The 19,508-nt window shown below is 36.9% G+C and overlaps 1 protein-coding gene and 1 pseudogene across 8 annotated transcripts in view; one reads left to right on the top strand and one right to left on the bottom strand.

The window, feature by feature from the left end:
- Window positions 1–19,508, top strand: part of AKAP6 (A-kinase anchoring protein 6) — a 504,258-nt gene that overhangs the window by 363,769 nt on the left and 120,981 nt on the right. For all 8 annotated transcript variants that reach the window (XR_001594257.2, XM_036239030.1, XM_016123631.2 and 5 more), the window contains one exon: window positions 15,967–16,115. Coding sequence is in view for 7 of the 8 variants with exons in the window: in XM_036239030.1 (XP_036094923.1) it covers window positions 15,967–16,115 (149 nt within the window). In the remaining variant the exon portion in view is untranslated. The remainder of the gene's footprint in view (window positions 1–15,966; window positions 16,116–19,508) is intronic.
- On the bottom strand, window positions 515–1,001 carry LOC118615032 (annotated as a pseudogene).

Raw genomic sequence — 19,508 nt, 5'->3', positions numbered from 1 at the left:
GGGGAAGACGGACTAGGATCCAACCATGAGTGGTACTTAAATACTGTGCTATGACATTTGAATTTATTCTAAAGAAAATGGAAACCACTGAAAGGCTTTTGTTCTTTGTTGTTACTATTTGATTTTTAAATTAGGGCAATGATGTGACTGAAGATATGCTACAGAAAGCATCATAGAGGGGTGTTTTCATATGTGGACCATCATAAGGGAAAATGTAACCATACTGCTGGTAGGTTGGATATTGAACAAGCTGGTTAGTGGTAGAAATAATGACTCAAATACAAGGCCAGTAGCTACTCCCATGATTTGTGTCTCATATGTAGTAGCAGATCACCAAAAGAGATTTTGTTTTGTTTTGTTTTGTTTAGCTGAAAGCTTTATTGTTTCCATTTAGTCCACCACTTGAGAGATGACTCTAGAGTGGTTAAAAAGCTGCCTATTGGCAGAAGAGAGAGTCTCAAGTACAAGTCCTGGCACCAGGGGCCCTTCAAAGGCTGCTGGGCTCTGAAGGCTCCTAGTCGTGCTTATGGGTGAGCCTTTCGAAGAGATACTCACCTAGCACAGCCTGGGGACCAGCTGGCCTATGGAGGTTGGGTAGGTGGTCACCCATCTTCTGGATGAGTTTCACCTCCTCGTCTAGGAAGTGACTCTCCAGCAAGTAACAGAGATGGGGGTCTTCATGATAAGAACCCAGGGTATGCAGGTCCAAAAGAGCTTGATCCAGGTACTTCTCCAGGACCATGACAGCTTTTATGGTGTCCAGGGTTTTACCTAATTTATTTTGGGACAGCGTCTGCATATCCTGGAAGAGGGCTTGGCTTTGAATCTTTAAGAGATGATGCTTGGTGTCTCACACAGTCCCCTCACCAACTCACAGAAGTGGCCCATGCCTTCCAGAGCTACATCATGATGGTCTAGGAGGCTTGCAGATGCAGGTTGGCCAGGCAGTTGACGGCAGCCTCCACATTGGTGAAATAATACTGATGAATCTGGGAGATCATGTTTGATCAGTAATAAAGAGCTAAGCTTGAAAAGCAGTGTTGGCTGGACCCAGAGGCAGGAAATGGCCAAGAAGATAGTTCTAAAAGTTATGACTGGAAAAGAGGTTGGATGGTGATGGGAAGGGGAGAATCCCTGGGTCTTTTCCATCTAAACACTGTCGAAACGAGAGGTAGTTCCCAGGGACTGCCCAGTACCCAAAAGAGCTTTAACATCACTTCATAATAAGGATTTGTTCAATTGCGCATAACCGTGAGAAATTCCATGCAGATGTCTTTCTCCCAGGCACAAATCCCCATTCTTCTTTATTCTTTCTCCAAATGTTGATAGTTATACCTCTAGATATTAATTTACATGGTCAACTATAGCAGAAAAGTAAAATGACTTGAATAATCAAAATGCTGCTGAAAATTCAAAGCTTAGAAGCTCATACTGAAATGAGACTTCTTATGCTCTTTGAGGCTACTTATTCATGTTTTTGATACTACTTTCATTATCTAGTTTCTCAGCTTAATTTAACATATGTGAAAGATGAGACAAGCTACTAGAAGCTGTCACATCAAGAATTGCAAGGAATAGCTCTTATAGCCTGAATATAATAGAGGGCGTAAATTGTTAAGTCAGAAATAAGAACTCCAAAATCATTGGGTCTAAAGTCATTCTATGTGAAAAAAAAAAGTAGAATAATACCTGCTCCAATAGGACCTGCAAATATAATTGCATTGTAATTGGTGTTTATATCTTGACAGTCAACCACAGAACAGATTTTGTTTAAGGATATGAAATATCCAGACTTCCATCCTAAATGGAAGAAATTAAAGTCAAAGAAAAATTCTTGGTACTTTCAGGGGTCAATTGCTCCATCCTTCTCCCATCTGATAACTGGCAATCTGACAGAGGGGTTTTGGAGTTCCTGTGAACTCCTTTTAGGAGGTTTGACCATTTAGAAAGCATTTTGTTTTTCCCTTGGTTCCTTGTGATTTGAACATTCTTTTCCTGTTATGTGTTATTTAACTGTTCTTCCCTACTATGACTTTGAGATCCTGTTCCATACTATGATCTGGAATGTGATATATTTTTCTCATGTCTTTGCTCAACTGAGCCTTTTATCTCCAGGATTAAAGTGTCATAGAGACCTGCTAGAATTAAATGTCATCACTTTAAATTAAAATATGTAATATAGATGCTTAATAGCTCCCAGAAGTTTTCTTATTTGTAATTTTTAGACAATCTCAATAGAGTAAGCTGAAGGAATCGCAGGAGACTTTGGCCAAAGCAGTTCTTTTAAGTGTAATTATCCTGCCACAGCCCAGGAAGTCTTTTGAATGCCCCCATTCACACCTCACCTCTCAGACTGGCAAACTGAGGTGTTTGTCAGCACTGGCCACGGATCTTTGCTTTCTACCATGGCATCCCCTCTCCTTCAAACCTCTACTGAGATTGTTCATGAGCCTTCACTCAATAACCCAATCATTCATTCACTCATTCATTCGACATACACATTTCTGGGCATTGGGGATATAATTATGAACAAGAAAAGATGAGGTCTCTGTCTTTGTGGAATTTCCATTTTGGTGGGATATGGATTTGAGAAAGCAAAACATGCAAATAAGCCCAAAAGAATCATACTGTCAAATAAGTATAATTGTAACATATAATAAATATTAGGAAGAAAATAATTAATACCTGAGAAAGAGAATAATAAGAGATACCCATCTTAGATAAGATGATCAGGAAAAGAAATAATATTTAAAATGAGACCTAAAGAATATGAAGGTGATAGCCATGTGAAGAAGTAAGGAGGACTATTCCAGGTAGAAGAAACAGCATTTCCAAGGTGGGAAGGAACTGGGTTCATTCAAAGAATTGAAAGAAGCCTAGTGTTTCTAGAAAGTGAACAAAAAGGTGAGAGCAGATCCAGAGGAGTGATGGACAGCAAAAGCTAGACAATGCAGGCCCCTGAAGACTCTGGTACCCAAGGAGAGATACGTCTACAACACATTGGTTGAGGCTGAGGTCAAAACTTCCCTTTAAATATATTGTGAGCATAGTATCCAATACCATTGTGTTGTTATAAGGGGACATTAGATTAATGGGAAATAGAATAATAATGGAGCAATCTGTTAAAATTTGCCTGCGTTGGACAGAGTGATGTTTAGGGATTCTTTTATAAATTATCATTTGGCTTGAGAGATACAGTTCACTTTTTCACTCTGATCCTAAAATAAAGAGCAGAAAAAAGTATAACTGAGATAAGCAGAAGTGAGGAGAAAGCAGGAAAATATAATTTTGTTTAACTTATCCCTGACTTAGAAGAGCAGTATGCCTGATAGGTAGGAATAAAGCCATCAAAGAAGAAAACAAATGTGTATTTTTTCAAAGTCTCCTATAGATACAATAGCAGAGAATTAGTGAGCATTTTCAGAAATAGCTAAGCAACAAGCCAAACTTTATAAGCTCTAAGCAGCAGTAATGATCAATCCATGTAATCATAAAGGTGATAGAAATGCATGGGAATTACTGTTGCAGAGTTTTATGCAAGTGTATGTGTGTCAGGGGGAGGGAATCTATCACAAATCTACCGCAAAATAGCCCCAGTTGCTCCTTTTACTATTTGGTGAACTTGTGGAAAGAAGGGGAGTATCATTGGGTATTGTCATAGTCTGTTTGGGTATCTGTAACAGAATACCATACACTGGGCAGCTTATAAACAACAGAAATTTATTTCTCACAGTTCTGGAAGCTGGGAAGTCCAAGATTAAAATGCTGCAGATTCCATGTCCGCTGAGGACCTGATTCCTGGTTCACTGTGCCTTCACATGGCAGAAGGGCAAGAGAGCGTTCTGAGGTCTCTTTTGTAAAAGTAGTAATCTCATTCTTGTGGGATCCACCTTTACGACCTAATCACCTACCAAAAGCCCCACCTCTTACTACTATCACATTGGAAGTTATGTTTCAACATACAAATTTGGGGGGGATACAACCTCTTAGTCTATAGCAAGTATGTTTTGAATTTTATTTTGGGTTCTAAGGTTTCATTTTTGAAGATGTTGCACCTTTAACCTACAAAAGAATTTTGTTTAAGGACGTTTCGTTTTGGGTTCTGTGGGTGATATTGTGATAACCGTTCTTCACATTCATCGTACACACTTGCTTTTTCTCCTTGCTCTTTCACTCTGCCTTTATTCTCCTCATTTCCCTTTCCCCCTGTTGAGTCTCCTTTCTGGTTGACAGGCATAAGGTAACTTCTGAGGCTTTGTGATATTCCCTGGCCGTGCAGATTGAGGCCTCACAGGAAATGCCAGCTTCACGTGATTTCCTCCTGCCTGATACCTGGACCCCCTAGGAGCCAGGTCAAGATGAGTCAGGCATAGATGAGGGAGGTAGACACCCAAGACTAGAAGTCTTTTCTAGATTCTCTTCATCCGTGCTGTGAAAAAAGATTTCTGCCCATATCATGCTTTCTTAAAATTATCTTGTAGATTCATGCATTTCAGTATTTAATTGAAGAATATTGAAATTCATGAATTTGGATGTGGGTACTCCATTAAGATGTTAATGCTTGTGAATATTTGCTATGAATTAGTGTATCAGATATCTTTCTAATTCAATAGCTAGCAAGAGTGGGATGGGGGTGGTGGACAAAGGTAGTGGGAGTTTTTGTGTAGAGGCTATAACATGTGGCTTTGAGATTTACTGGAATATTCTTATCAAACATTTAGGGTCCTTACGTTATTCATAGTAAGCATCCTCTGCTTCCGTTAGAATTTCCCAATTAAACACAATTATCTGCCTTTGCATTTTTATTATGACTTTAGTAAGTTGATTAATGACCAATATGTTGAAAAACAAAAGGTTATTCCTAGAAAAATATTTCGATATTTCCTACAAATATGGCTTTAAATAAAATATCTATTATAAGTTTTAAAATGACTTTTTTGATTTTCTTTCTTTTCTTCATCTTCAAATATTTCGCATTTATCAGTGAATCACATCTCAGTATAATATCTAGATAAAATGTATTTCCCTCCTTTTAAATACTTTTATATTCTCATCTGTTTTTATGGCATGTTACTGCATGTCTCCAGAGGCACACAGCATTTTTATTTTCAAGTAAATTTATATTAGTTACAGTCTCCAGCTGTTTTAGATATAGGATCATTTCCTGTCGGTACTGTTTCCAGGACAATTCTTTTTTCCCCTCACAAAAATGAAAAATGTAATTTAACAAAGACATCCTATAATTGCCTTCATATCTAGCAAGGTATCTAGCAATCTAAATACTTATTTTATTTAAAACATCTGTCTACATAATATCTAGTGATTGTCCAGGGCTATATTATCCTTGGGAAAGGCAGCTGCTGCCATTTTTGCTTAATTTGTCAGGAGCCAACAAAATGTCTCCTCGATATTGAATCTTCTGCCATTATGACATATATGTGGTGGTTTTTTGTTTTTTGTTTTGTTTTGTTTTGTTTGTTTATTTGTTTTTAATAAGATCAGCTTACCTCTTTGGTGCTTGCAATTAGTTTAGTCTTTTTCAAATTGAGAAAGACCACTCTTTTAAAAATCACGATGGAAACATTCTGTGAGAGTAGTAATCTTTTGTTATATATATCAAAGTATCATAATAAAATGGTAGCATGCTGTGCTACTCATATAGCTAGTCTTACACAGGAATCACATTTTAATTGCTAAGCTTTTTAGAGTTATTTATCTCTTTTTTAGAGTGCATTTTCTTTTTATTTATAATAAAGAAAATACAAAGCCTTTTTATTATGAAGTTGTTCTGCTGATTAAAGCAGTCAGTTGATATTTCCTTGTTGTTATTTTTCTTTCCCCTAAAAAACACATGAAGAAAGATGGCAGCTTCTACAAAAGCCCTTTGTCTTGGGGGTGATAGTGAGTGTTACCTGTAGAGGAATCCATATTCAAACTCTGTTTTCATGTGTGTGTGTGCGCGCGCGTACGTGCGTGCCTGCGCACGTATATGTGTCTGTGTGCATTACCCTTGGAACCTAAGATAAAGTGTTTAACTTTTAATAGATTGTATCAATTTAGGCTCAGCTGAATGCCAAAAACAACAGACACCCAGGCTTACAATAGTGTGTCTAAATGAGAAAGTTTACCTTTTCCAGGGAAGTAATCAAAATATTCCTTTTTGGAACACTGAGAGTATGAAAGTGAAATGATTACAGTTCCCTACTGACATACTGTTATGATTGACAGGAAAAACCAACATGCATGCCACCTGAGACGTCTTGTTCAGGAACTTTCTGGAGGGTAGTAAATTGGTGTTGGCACAAACACAAAAAAATAAAATGACTTGATTCAGCACTTTTCAATTCTAAATCCCCAAACACTAAAGAAAGAAGTAAATATTCATCAAATGATCAAAATTTATATTGATTTTTATTCTACATTAGCAGCTCAAAGTCAAGATTCTTGACAGGGTGGATGTTGGTTTGAATGATTCTCTTTGAAATGAGGATATAGGCACTGAGCTGAGTGCTACCATGCATTCCTGAACCATAGGCCCTGATTATCAGAACCCTAGGAGGCTAAATTTTTAAAAGAACAGTATAAAGACACACTTGTTCAGTTCTGTTTTGATAACTAAATTGTTATTATTAGTATGTAAAGTAATTCTTGTTGTTCTTGTTTCATTCTTTCCTTTCTATCACCATCTTAGAATGACTATTTTATAGAATTTCAAAGGAACTGGAGTGCACGTTGTAGTCATAGAGTTAACAGCAGCATTTGCCAGCATAATTGTACTTGGGAAGGAACTGCCAGTCCTGCAGGGCAAGAGAGGCTAAGATTGTATCTTCACATTATACATCTTTAATTTTTTGTTTCTGCCAGAAAGTAAATAAGGATTTGCTGTAGTGAAATTTGGAAGATGAGAATAACTACACAGCCGTAGAATATAAACACAGGCTTGATGTCTGTGTCATTGTGCGGAGATTCACTAAGGAAATGGTAATGGAGAAACATCGAAATTCTAATCGTCCCCTCCAGTCGACTCAGTGTAATCACACTCCTTTCCCACCCTAGCTCATGACATAAAATGCTGAATTTTTAATGGCTCTAACTACTTGCATTACAAGGAGGAAGAAGGCTGTGGCGGATGAGGCTCTCCACAAATGTGGTTGTGTGTTATTTTTGTTCTTAATGTTTGTTAGGTGGAGGTGTTGTTGTTAATAAACATCTTATCCATCATTAAAAGGAGGAAGAGGACATTTTTATTTACACACAAATGCAGAAGAAATAATGAAAATATCATTCATGTTAATTTTTTCGCTTTGTTTAAATGCTTACCATTTAACAAATACCATTAAGGACATAGCTTTAAAATTGAGATTTCTAAACATTATACCTAATGTTTTTAATGGTTTGCAAACAACATCAAGGCAGTGGAAATAAAGATGACCATTTAAAGATATAAATATAATAGTTTTTACTTAAATCATTTATCTTTTGCAGTTGTCCTGAGCTAGTTATTCATGAATATAAATAGAAATAAATCTTGAGACCCTAAGTCTAGTTTTTCTGGAGCTGCTGATATGGTCATAGAAGTTTTGAACCCTAATGTACATAGATTAGTGTATACTATAGTCTTTGGTGAGTATAATATTGAAATAGCTTTGAGATTCTTGTTAAATTTTTTATATATATTTAATTTTTAACAATGAGAGAGTATTTTTATTTTAAATGCTTTTATAACTCTCTAGCCAACGATAAAAAGAACATTCTAACCAACTAATTGTTTCTTTAGCAACATTTTTGGAGTATAATATTGGTCTTATTCTTGAATGAATATTTTAGCTCTTATTATTTAGTATAACTTTTCTGTAATTCTAGGTTATACATTCTCTGAGGGCAGGCACCATGTCTGACCCAGATTTATATCTTGCATGATGTCTTAAACATAAGAGAGTCTCAAGATAAATTTGTTAAATGATTAAATGAAGACTCTTAATCAACTTTATTCCAAAGAAATACATCGTTCCTTAGTCCTACTGCTCCCTGCTCCAACTCTGTAGGAAAAGGAAGCTTTGGTACTCCACTTGGGCAGGCACACAGGACTGAAGCATCTGTTGTAATGCCACATGCTGTTTGTCTTTAGCCAGAATGGAGCTAATCACGAATATGTGAATAAATGTCTTGAGAGAGTTCATTTCTGGACAAAGGAAATGCACTTTGAATCCAGTCCCTAAGGTGAGTTATCTCAGGAAATTATGAACCACCAGCAATGATGACAAAAGCAAAAATACACAAAAAAAACCAGGATCTTGGAGGGGAAAAACCTACACTGTAAAGGTGACAACTCTAAATCCTGGAGTGAGAATGGGAACCTTGCCAAATAAAAGCATGGAGATTTCCAAGTGTAGATTCTAATCAGCCCTGGAAGAGCTCGCGGGGCCTTGAGACTGGAAGGTGTTTCTAGAAGGAGGAAGCAATCTGGGCCAATTGTAAGAGGGATGTGCCGTGGGGAGAGAAAAGGGAAAGCATGGTAAATATTTGTATAAGGAAGAAGAGAAAAAGGCATGTCTTTAGAGATACTGCATCAAAGTTAAAAAAAAAAATGACCATGTAGTAAAAGTAGGAAAATGTTCCCTAATGACAAAATTATTGCCAGAAAAAGCAAAGTTTCCCCCTATTATATTGAAAGATCCTTGTGATTTTCCTAAGTTAGTGTGGACCCTTGCAATACAAACTGTTAATGTCTCCTGCAAAATCTCCAATGACTTGTTTTAAAAGTAGGAAATCAGATTTGATGAAGCTAAAACAAGTTCTGACCCAGAAGACTTGAAACTTTGTTTTGAAATGTATTGCAAAGATCGCCACACAAAGACAATAGCTGAAGTGTTCATTCTATGTGTATGAGCATTGTAGTTAGTTTTTAATATAATATGCAACATGTAAGATCACTCTGTTAGCTGAATAAAACATTACTGAATGATTCTTTAAAGAAGCTTTTCTTCTTCCTTTTATTCTAGAGAAAAGTAAATAAGGTATATATTTCAATTATTTTCTTATTTGTCAAAGAAAATATAGTTTTCTTTCTAAGGGAAAATGAAGCCAATGATGTTAAAAACCAAGCTGAGGCTACAGCCTTTGCACTATCTGTTGTATTTCTTTGTACATTTTAAATCACCTCAGAATTTCAAATTCAGTAAAATTTATTCAGCCAATTTGTATAGAGTGCTTGTCGCATACCTTGTGCTGTGCCAGCTTCTGGGGATACAGCAATATACACGTTGACAAAAGTCCTTGCCCTCATGAGGCTTCCAATTCAGTGGGAGAAGATGGATAATACAAAATAAATGTTGGCTAGATGTGGTAATATATATGCAGGGGGATAGGGTTTGCTGAGGGTAGGAGTGAGTTGAAGTTTTAAGTAGAAGAATAGAGAAGACCTGAATGAGAGGGTAACATTTCAGCAAAGACCGGAGGAAGGTTAGGGAGTGAGTTGTCACGCAGACAAGACCATATGCCCCTAGAGCATGACCACCATCCCTGCTGGAGCAGGTCAGCATAGGTTGAGGACTGAGGACTGACCACTGACATCGGGAATGTGGTCAAAAGCCTGATTGAACTGTGTTCAAGAGAAAATAGGAGAGAAGTTAGACATAGTGAGTAAAGATAAAACATGTTAAAGCGATTTTGCTCTAATGAAGAGCAGAGAAATGAGACTTAGATCAGAGGATAGATTGTTGTTAATTGGTGTCTAGGGATTTTTTTTTTCTTACCTTTGAAAAAACAGTGTGGTGTTTGTCTGTTTTGGCTAATGTGCTAATGTAAATAATATAGTAGGGAGGAAAACTTGATGCAGGAGAGAGAATGGCAATTTGTTGTGATCATCTTTGTGTAGTTTAAAGGGGGCCTGGTGAACAAGTGGACGGGCTTAGTCATAGAAATACGGACAATTTCCACAGAAACAAGGGGGAAGGCAGAAGACATGGACCCAGACACAAGTAGGAGCGTAGATGTGGAAAGCTATGAAGTACAGTATGAGTGACAAGGCAGACCTACAAAGACGTAAAGTAAGAAAGAATACAATTTATTTTAACACTTTCAAGATATTTAACCCAAAAAGATGCTGGGACGTGCCCAGTGATAATGAAATAATTGGCATTTCTTAACTAAACCAGTGCTTTTTAGGATAATGTTAAGTCATTTGTCTGTACGTCATTATGAGAGTGATTATGTGTTTTATCTTTGAAGATAATTAGAGTGACTGAAATTTGCCCCCATCCCCAAAGCTTATTGTGGGCTAACTCTTTTGTTATTAGACACAATATCAGAGGTAAGTAGATGGTTGAGTAATTATTCATGCCCCAAAGATCGTTGAATTTGGATTGGATTACCACATGTCAAACCAAGTTTACATATATTTTACAACACTGTTTCTTGTGTTCTGATTAAATTATTAATTTGTAATCTAAATTTGAAGAGGAGTATCTCTAGTGATTTTGGCTCTAGGTGTGTATAAAATAAAGAGGGGGCATACTACTAATGATAACAGCAAAACAATTGTATTAAACTTCAGATGAGAAGGCTGTGTTTCTAACTTTATCATGTGTGTTAGCTGCTAGAGTGGGAATAACAAAATACCATAGACTGGGTGGCTTAAACAACAGAAGTTTATATCTCACAGTTCTGGAAACTGGAGGCCCCAGATCAAGGTGTTGCTAGGTTTGGTTTCTGGTAAGGCCTTTTTCCTTGGCTTGTAAACAACTGCCTTCTAGCTGTGCTCTCAGATGGCCTTTTCTCTGTGTGCCCACTCTTTATCTTCTTATAAGGATACCAGTCCAGTTGGTTAGGGCCCAACCTTTGTTGCCTCATTTAATCTTAATTACCCCCCTAAAGACCCTGTCTCCAAATACAGTCACATTGGAGGTTAGGGCTTCAACATACAAGTTGGAAGGGACACATTTGAATCCATACATTTATATTAAAGGTTTACTAAAGGTATCAGTTACCAGAATCTCTTAAGCATTTCCCCTATTTGAGGCACTGGGCTTCTGACTTAATGGAAACTGTCGATTCACTTCTCAATGTAATGTTCTCAATGCACACGAGGAGATAGGAGGTTTATGAGTTTTTTGGACTAAGCCATCAGATGACTATCTTGCCATGACAGAAGAAGGGAGCTGGAGGGAGATGAAGGCCATTGCAAAAACAGTGACACCTTTCTGCAGGCATATTGTTGGAGAGCATCCAAATTCCAAACCTGACATCCTTCACAGTTCATCCACTTCTATGTTGGCTTCTTCATCCAAATGCCCCAAAGCTCCAGCCACCATTCTGTGAACATGCCACATCTTTTCATGACTCTGGGCCTCTGACCAAAGGTGTTACTCTGCCTGTAAAGATATTTATCTGCCTTTTTACCTAAACCAAGTCATTCCCATACTCCTTGAATTGGCTCAAATGCCACCTCCATCAAGGTTTTAGTGCCCATTCCTTGCCTTCAGGCAATAAGTTGTTTGTTTCTTATCCTCCCCCACAATCATTTCACTTAGCACACTTGTAGTTGCCTGTGGGCGTGGCCCTTTCCTCCACTACACTACAATCCCTTGAGAAAAGGGACTATGATTGTTCTTATTTGTACCCATAGTCCCTGTGCAGTTTTTGACATGTGATAAAAGTTCAGTGACTATGTGAGTAATAAATGGTTAAATGTATGAACATACAATTCATTCATTTAATGATTCTTCACTGAGTCCCAGATAGTGTCAAAGTGGCTGGGAATACAAAATGGCAAAGGAAAGAAAGAGAACACAGTTCCCTTTACAGAGCTTAGAGTTTAGAAACAGAAAAGGTGTAAACAAGCAAATATAAGAATTTTAAATTGTGACATGTGCTGCAAAAAAAAAATTAGCACTATTTCAAAATGTGAAAATAGAGTGGATCACTTTTGAGAGGGTGGTCAGGGAAGGCATCTCTGAGAAGTAACATGTCAGCTGAGAGCTGAGGGTTGAGAAGATATTAGCAAGAGAATGTTCCAGAGAAAGGGAACAATATGTGCATAGGTCCTGAGACAGGAAAGAGTTGGTTAAAAAACTGAAAGGATGACAGAGGCATGGTAATCAAGAGTGAGATAAGTAGGTTCAAGAGAGAGAAATGAGGTCTGTGGTAGACAGGAACCAAATCTCATGAGCCATGAAAGAAGTTTATTTTTTAGGCCCGAATACAGTAAGAAACCAACTCATGTTTTTTAAAGATCTGTAAGGGAAAAGATTGGAGGGGCAGGAATGGATGAGGGGTAATACATGTTAAAAGATGCTATCCTGTAAAGGAGAGATGATGAAGGCTTGGATCAGCCTGGCAGCAATGTAGGCTTGGGAGACAGAATGGAGAGACATTTTAGAAGAGGAATCAGCACATTTGGGGGAGTAACTGACTGCAGAAAATGAAGACGATGAGGAGTTAAAGAAGACTTTCAGGTTTCTGACCTGAGCAACATATGGTGCCATTTATTTAAAAGAAGAGGGCTAAGGAGAGAAAGTTTTGGGGGACATGGGGAAGATGAGAATAGAGAGTTCATTCTGTATTGAAATTATGCCTAAAGTAAATCCAAGTAGCAATGTCAGGTGGTCGGTTAGGTAAATAACTGTGGAGGAGGAGAGGATTGGGAGCCATTACTGTATCAATGGCATTGAAAGCCATGGAAAAGAGTCTAAAGAAAAGAAGTCCAGAATTAAGCTCTTAAACAATAACTAGTGATCTCAGCTGTGATTCAAAAAGATTAATCAATGAACCATCTATAAAATGGATTTGGGGGTGGTGAAGAAGGAAAGAGGAGAGTAGTTGAGAATCCATCACATTAGGTGTACTGCATCACATTGGCCAGGTGTACTGCAGGCCTAGACCACAATAAGTGAGAACTGATCCTTTTTCCCTTCTCATCATACACTCTCTTCCCATGGCATTCTCATTTCATCTCCTAATGTCAACCGTTGCGTCTAGGTTTATATTTCAGCCTTAATATTTCCACTTGCTTGCTGAACATTGTGTTTTGGGTGTCCCACCAGTACCTCAAAACAAAAGACTCAGTCAAATCCAGCTCATTTCTTCCATCCACCATATTACTATTTTTATACTCCTACTCCTGGTGATGGCACCGACAAGGAAGTGTGAGGTAGCTCTGTCATTGAGTCTGTTCCTTCATGTTCCTTTTTATTTTTCTGAATAAGTTGTCAAATTCTGTTGATTACACATCAATAATATTATTTAATCTGATTAAGTTTTCATTTGTATAGTCACTTTTAGAAGTATCCAGTAATAAATAAAATTCTTTTAATCTGCGATTCAGTGTTACTTTTTTTTTTTTTTAACTGCATCTTCTTTAATTCTTTCTCCTAAAATCTTATCACAGAACTAAGGTATAGTATGAAAAAAATTTAAGATAGTTTGCAGAGAGATTTAGACTGGCAAAGCCATTCAACCTTAGCAGAAGGAGCTACTTTAGTTCTATTTTTATCATCATGTTTAGGAATAAATCACTGAAAACAGAGATAGAAACAGAGATGGATAGGAAATACTTGGGCTATCTAATTCATCTCCTTGTTAGTGCAGGGAAGTTTGCTTTTCTTTCTTTTTTTTTTTTAATGTCAAATGCCTGTGAGATATTGTGCAATAAAAGTCTTAGATTATAACATTTCAATCATTTTCGTAAGGTGACTAATTATCTTTCATGTTGCTCTCAGCATTGTTTTTTGAAGTCCTTTCCATGTATCTCTGTCATATGAGAGGTGCTTCCCTTTGTACACAGAAATGGCCCAGGATCTCAAAAGGATGAACTCCAATTATTTTTCCATAGTAGTAATGAGTCCACATTAAGTCAGCCTCCCTCTTTATGATCCTTTTTGTGAGCAGTGGCACACATTTGTGAGATCATTACCCAGAACAAGCAGTGGTCCAGCTTGTTACTATAGATTGGTTATAAAACTAACAGGAACCTCTAGGGATCAAACATGCCCCTTGGCACCTAATGGTACAGATGCATTATTCTAATGGGGTTTCCAGTAGAAAACTTTGTGTGGGATGACCTCCTCATTATCCCCATAGCTTTGAGGAGGTGGGGAGTGAGGGGAGTGGCATTTGGGAGGATTATTGTTTTTAAGCTCTTTGAGTATTACTCAATATCTTTCAGTTATTTCATATTTAATCACATAAAACATTGTATGCTCTTTGAAAGATGTGTTTTGGTTTTTTCCTAATCATTAATTCCCTATATTTAGTTTTATACTGCCCCCTCTCCCCATCCATTTAAAAAATATTCTTAGGACTATAGATCTTATTCCTCCAAGTTCTATGATGTCTGCATCCTCTTGATCGAGACTCTTTTATAATACCATTAACATGCTCCATACCTCCTCTTTCACATTCTTAGAAAAGATGCTAAATAACACTAGATTTAGCATTTTCTTTGTGCTATCCCACCAACCACACCCCTTCCTCCCAAACTGAATACACTTCAGGTAAATTATCCTTTGTTTATAGTGTTTGACATAATTCTTAATCCAGTTGAGTCTATTCTTATTCAAGCCAATTAGTTTAGGCAAGAAAAGATCACATGAATTAATACATAGATTTTTAACTGATTCCTGAAACTTCAATTATGTGAATGTAGCAATTTTTTGCGTTTTTGAAAAAGTTCTCCCTCTGCAATCCAGAGCATTCATAATTAGCTGCTGTGGAAAGCAATGACAGAAACTCTCAAATGGTTTGAGATCTAACATTTCATAAGCTGCTCATTTCCTTTACAGAGTCCTGATGTGCACTTTTAAGAAGCTGGCACTTTATAATACTCCCCTACCCTCACCTCTTTACCCCCCATCCCCACTTCCACCCCCCAACAACCATGGTCAAGTATATAAAACCAGAGACCAGGCAAAAGGCCTTGGTTGGCTTTGACACGAAGACTAAGTGGTCATGTCTGACTTGGCTTTTCTTACATGTTACAGAATTCTGGCAAATACACAAGAGCTGACCCCGAAACTGTTTTTCTTAAAATATAAAGAAGTAGGAGTTTTAAGGTTTCTCAAAAATGTTAATGGATGTTCTTAGATTTAGTGAAGCACACCAAAAGAAAAGAAGAGTTCCTTTGGTCTACAGTGCACATAAACTCAGCATTGCTTCCTCCCCTTTACCATGGGCAAGCATGCCACTGAGAAGACTTCATTCCCGGTCTCATCTGGTGTACTAGGGAACCCTAAAGCCACAGGGATCACAACAGCTGCAATAAATAAAGCATCTATTCAATACATTTTTATGCCAAATATTATTCAGCATTCTTTTGTCCTTGGTTTGATGGAAAACAGCATGGTGAACTTACAGCCTCCCCTTTATGACAGTGAGCCCTAAGTAACTATGAAAGATTTAACAATTCGAACCTGCAAGTAAGCAAGATCATTATTCCCTCCATTTTAAAATTATTAAACAATAATACAGAGAACCAAAAAAATGTAATAAAGGATGTCTGTTGTCACTGTTGAAGAGGTATTAGAATTAGTACTGGGCTTTTTTTGTTCTCTTCAGGAAAGATAATGAGAAGCATGCAGAATATGTATCCATGCAAATGTATGAGTTGGAGGGAGATCTTTAAAAAATAAATGTTACATATGTGGCAATATGAAGAAGAATATTATTAAGGAATTTCACAGAATTTTTATGTAAAGTCTCATCATACAGTATTATGATCTCAGGGATATTTTGTGATATTTACTGAGTCTTCTGAGAGTTCATTTATTCAGGTCATATTTTAAGGAGGAACTTATAAGATTCGGATCTAAAATATAATTCCGTAATATGCCCAGCTGATCCCATTAAATCCAACCCGAAAAGGAGCAGTATAATGATATGAACAATTCCCATTTTTTGAGTTGTTACACCTCACTTGAAATGCATTCCTTCTGGATTAAAACAGCAATTCCTCTTTGTTTCTCTCTCCAGGCTGAGGTTCGACTATGCTACCTGGAAGCACAAAGAGATGCTGTTGAGCAGATGTCCCTCAAGCTGTACAGTGAGCAGTACACCAGCAGCAGCAAGAGAAAAGAGGAGTTTGCTGATATGTCAAAAGTTCATTCAGTGGGAGGCAATGGGTAGGGAACTATTCTTTTTGTTGTTTTATTCTCACTAATCTCAACTTTTTCTATGATTTTCCACTGGTAGGCGTTAGGCAGGCATTTTCTCCCTAGCTAACAGACAAGGAGAAGCTCAATAGACCAGGCATTTATGTTCTTTTTCATTCGTGCCAGAATTGAAACTGGATTTTATCAGCCTCTATCATCTAACCCAGAAATTCCTAACTTCGTTATGATTTATTTAAAAACAGCTCTGTGATTTTACGAGTGTTTGTGTGACCATATGGTACCTATACTGTTGGTCAGTTTTCTTTACAATTTTTTTTCCAATGTATTTTTCCCCTTTTATACGTTATCATTTATTTTAAAGTATGTCTAAGGAAATTTTAAACACCAGAACATCACTGGAAACTTGTAAGTACTCTAGTACTTACTCTAGAAAATTACGAAAACATAATTTTCCTGAAAAATGTAGATATTTAATAATTGTTTAGAGACCATGAGCTAGCTGGTTAGCTTCACATAAAGTCAATTGGAATAATAGACTAGCACTTGAATTGTCTGTAGTATGTGAAAGGACCCAGCAACTTCAGTGACCCATCAATAATTTCATTCAGCCTGAGACATATGGCTGTATTTATACTATACTAACTACCTATACTATTGAATAATTGTCATGAATTCAGATATTTCCAAATGACTTTAAAGTTATACGAAGAATCTATATATATATATTTTTCTTTTCCCTCTCTCTCTTTCTCTCTCTCTCTTTTTTTTTTTTTTTTTGGTCTTTTCTGCTAGGCAATTATTAAAGAGTAAAAGAGTAGTAATGAAATACAATTATTTCATAGTTGTAATGACTTCATAATAATTATACTCATAAAAATGGAAATACTAACCTATTTTACTTTTATTCTTGAGCCAGACAATAAGAGGGAGAAACTGTTCTTCCAAATTCCATTAAATATTAATAACATCTTATTACGCTACCAGGTGTAACTCTAGCCAAAATATTCCCTGAAAAGGCAAGCAGAAAGAAGTCTTTTCATATACTTGTTTGCGTTTATCTTTTAAGTGCTTATAGTTATGACTGGGCTTTAAATACTCGTATAAATTTTGGGGATAAATTAAGTACACAGATTATAAATTCTGTTTTGTGTTATAATCCAGGGTCTAAGAATACAGGAAAAGGATCAGTGTCATAATTCTGTTTAGGAAATAGGAAAGGACTTTTCAAATTTTCAGATTTACCTATCGATATAATTTGTTGCTCTAGCAAGATTTTTTTTTTATCCATAGACTTGATTCATTTTATACAATTTTGATTCATTTTATATAATTCAGTAGACATTTATTCACAAGAGGAAAAGCATAGAAGCAAATAAGAAAGAAAAGACTAAAACTTGGAGCATGAACAATAAGCTGTTTTGAGGCTTTAATGTGCTTTAATTTCTCTAAATGCCTAAATAGTCCCTGGTGCATACGCAAGCATAAACTTTAGGTCACATTTTCATGTTTTCTAAAAGCCCTGGAGACTGAACAGTCACCACGCGCTTCTGACCTCAGATTCCAAGGACCCAACCTGAGTACTTACTCTAGGCTCCACAAATCATAAATCTACCCTGGGAATTGCTTAGTTAACAACAAGCATTGTTCTGTGAAGTGGGAGTAGGTAAACTTGCCTGATATCCTTTGTTCATGCTTCTTGGGGCGCTGAAGGCTGTGCATTGTGCAGAAATATAAGAGTGTGCTGAAGAAAAAGCAGCTATTTAATACTAAGGACAAAAACCATATACTCCTTTCTATTTTCTGTTTATATACAAAAAAGCATTGTTTGAGAAATGCATGTGAATGAGGTTATCTGGGGTGTCCTGCCTCCAAGACCTTTTACTCCCACAGTCAAATCCTTAATTCTGAAGCCTTAAGAACATAGCCTTGTAAAATTATCTGCTCCAATGATACATAAACTTCTTTAGCTGTTGCTTTTGTTACATAGAATGATCATTGTTTCTGATAAGCAATAGTGGGAATAGTGTGGGCTTTCTAGAGACTTCACTCCATAGGTGGACATCCAGTCTACTAAAGAGAAAATTGAGTTGGTGATACAATTCATATATTTTTATTTCCTTTCTATGTCTACATGCATGCTAAGGAGAGTATGTAGTTGAAAAATGTTTAAGACTACTCTAGGGAGGATTCAGATCCTAGAAGGAATGAATGGTGATCTTAAATTGCTAAGAATTTTACATAACCAAAAATTATTTAGACAAGAAGTTATAACCTCTCTGGCTTGATAAAAAGATATGTATCAAGGTGAAATAACACAGTTTATATACAACCGTGAACTGTGTTTAGCAGTTATGACTATGTGTGGTCAGAAGATTCCCCTGAATGTATGTGAGGCTGTACGAGCTCTTGTAATAGAGTGTGTTCATCTGTGGGAGACATGTGGCTCTGTCTCCCGCATTGCCAAATGGGAAGCCATGGCTTCCTGGGGGATGTGCAATGCGTGAGTCACCCGACAAGATTCTCTACTAAGAGCAGTTTGGTGCTTTTTGATTCCTGCCAATTTAAATGAAAGCACTTATCAATCATTTTGTTTCATTCATTCCATAAATATTTATTGAAGGCCTACTATGATTGGCATGATTCTGCGAGCAGAATTTATTAAGAACACTTACATTTTGTATATTTTATAAAGTGTGACCATCCCCCCCCCCCCCACCACCCAACACCTCTTTCTACTAAGAGGTTGTCTGATTTTATTTTCAAATGGATGTCAAAGATACGATACTGTTCATTAAGTAGCATTCTACTTGCTGTCAAGACTTAGTGTACATCACAGACCGTGTCTTCTGTTCAGTTTATAAATGATAGAACTGGGAGGCAAAAGGCTGGGTGACTGGTTTGTCCAGGATGATAGTGTAAGATGGAACTAAGACCTCAGCTCAGAACCCTGGATCAGAATGCGGTGGACAATTCATAAAGTCGCTCTTTGCGTTCTCTCTGAAGATCTTCATTTGGACCCTTGATAAACATTTTCCCCCCCTAAATCCCATGCTGTGCATATTTCATAGTCTATGAAATTTAAATTATAATATCTTCCTAGAGATATAATATCTTCCTGGAGAAATTGAAGAATCTTAAGATTTCATTAAGTCCACAAGGAATTTGGGGCAAAAATATTGCTAAGTATTGTTAAGGCTTAAGTAAAAACAAAATTAACTTCATTCATTCATTTGACAAATGTTATTAAATACCTCCTATATGAACTACAGAGACTAAAAGGCAAAAATTAAATGGTCCCTGACCTTGAGAGGCTCACAGTTTTGTAGGAGGAGCCAGATCTGTAAACAATATAGGAGAAAGGATCACAGGTACTTAGTTAGAAATCTGCATGGGTTTAGGGGG

Source organism: Rousettus aegyptiacus, unplaced genomic scaffold (assembly GCF_014176215.1).
Source record: "Rousettus aegyptiacus isolate mRouAeg1 unplaced genomic scaffold, mRouAeg1.p scaffold_m13_p_3, whole genome shotgun sequence".
Classification (NCBI taxonomy): Eukaryota; Metazoa; Chordata; class Mammalia; order Chiroptera; family Pteropodidae; genus Rousettus; species Rousettus aegyptiacus.
This window is presented reverse-complemented; position numbering and strand designations above follow the sequence as displayed.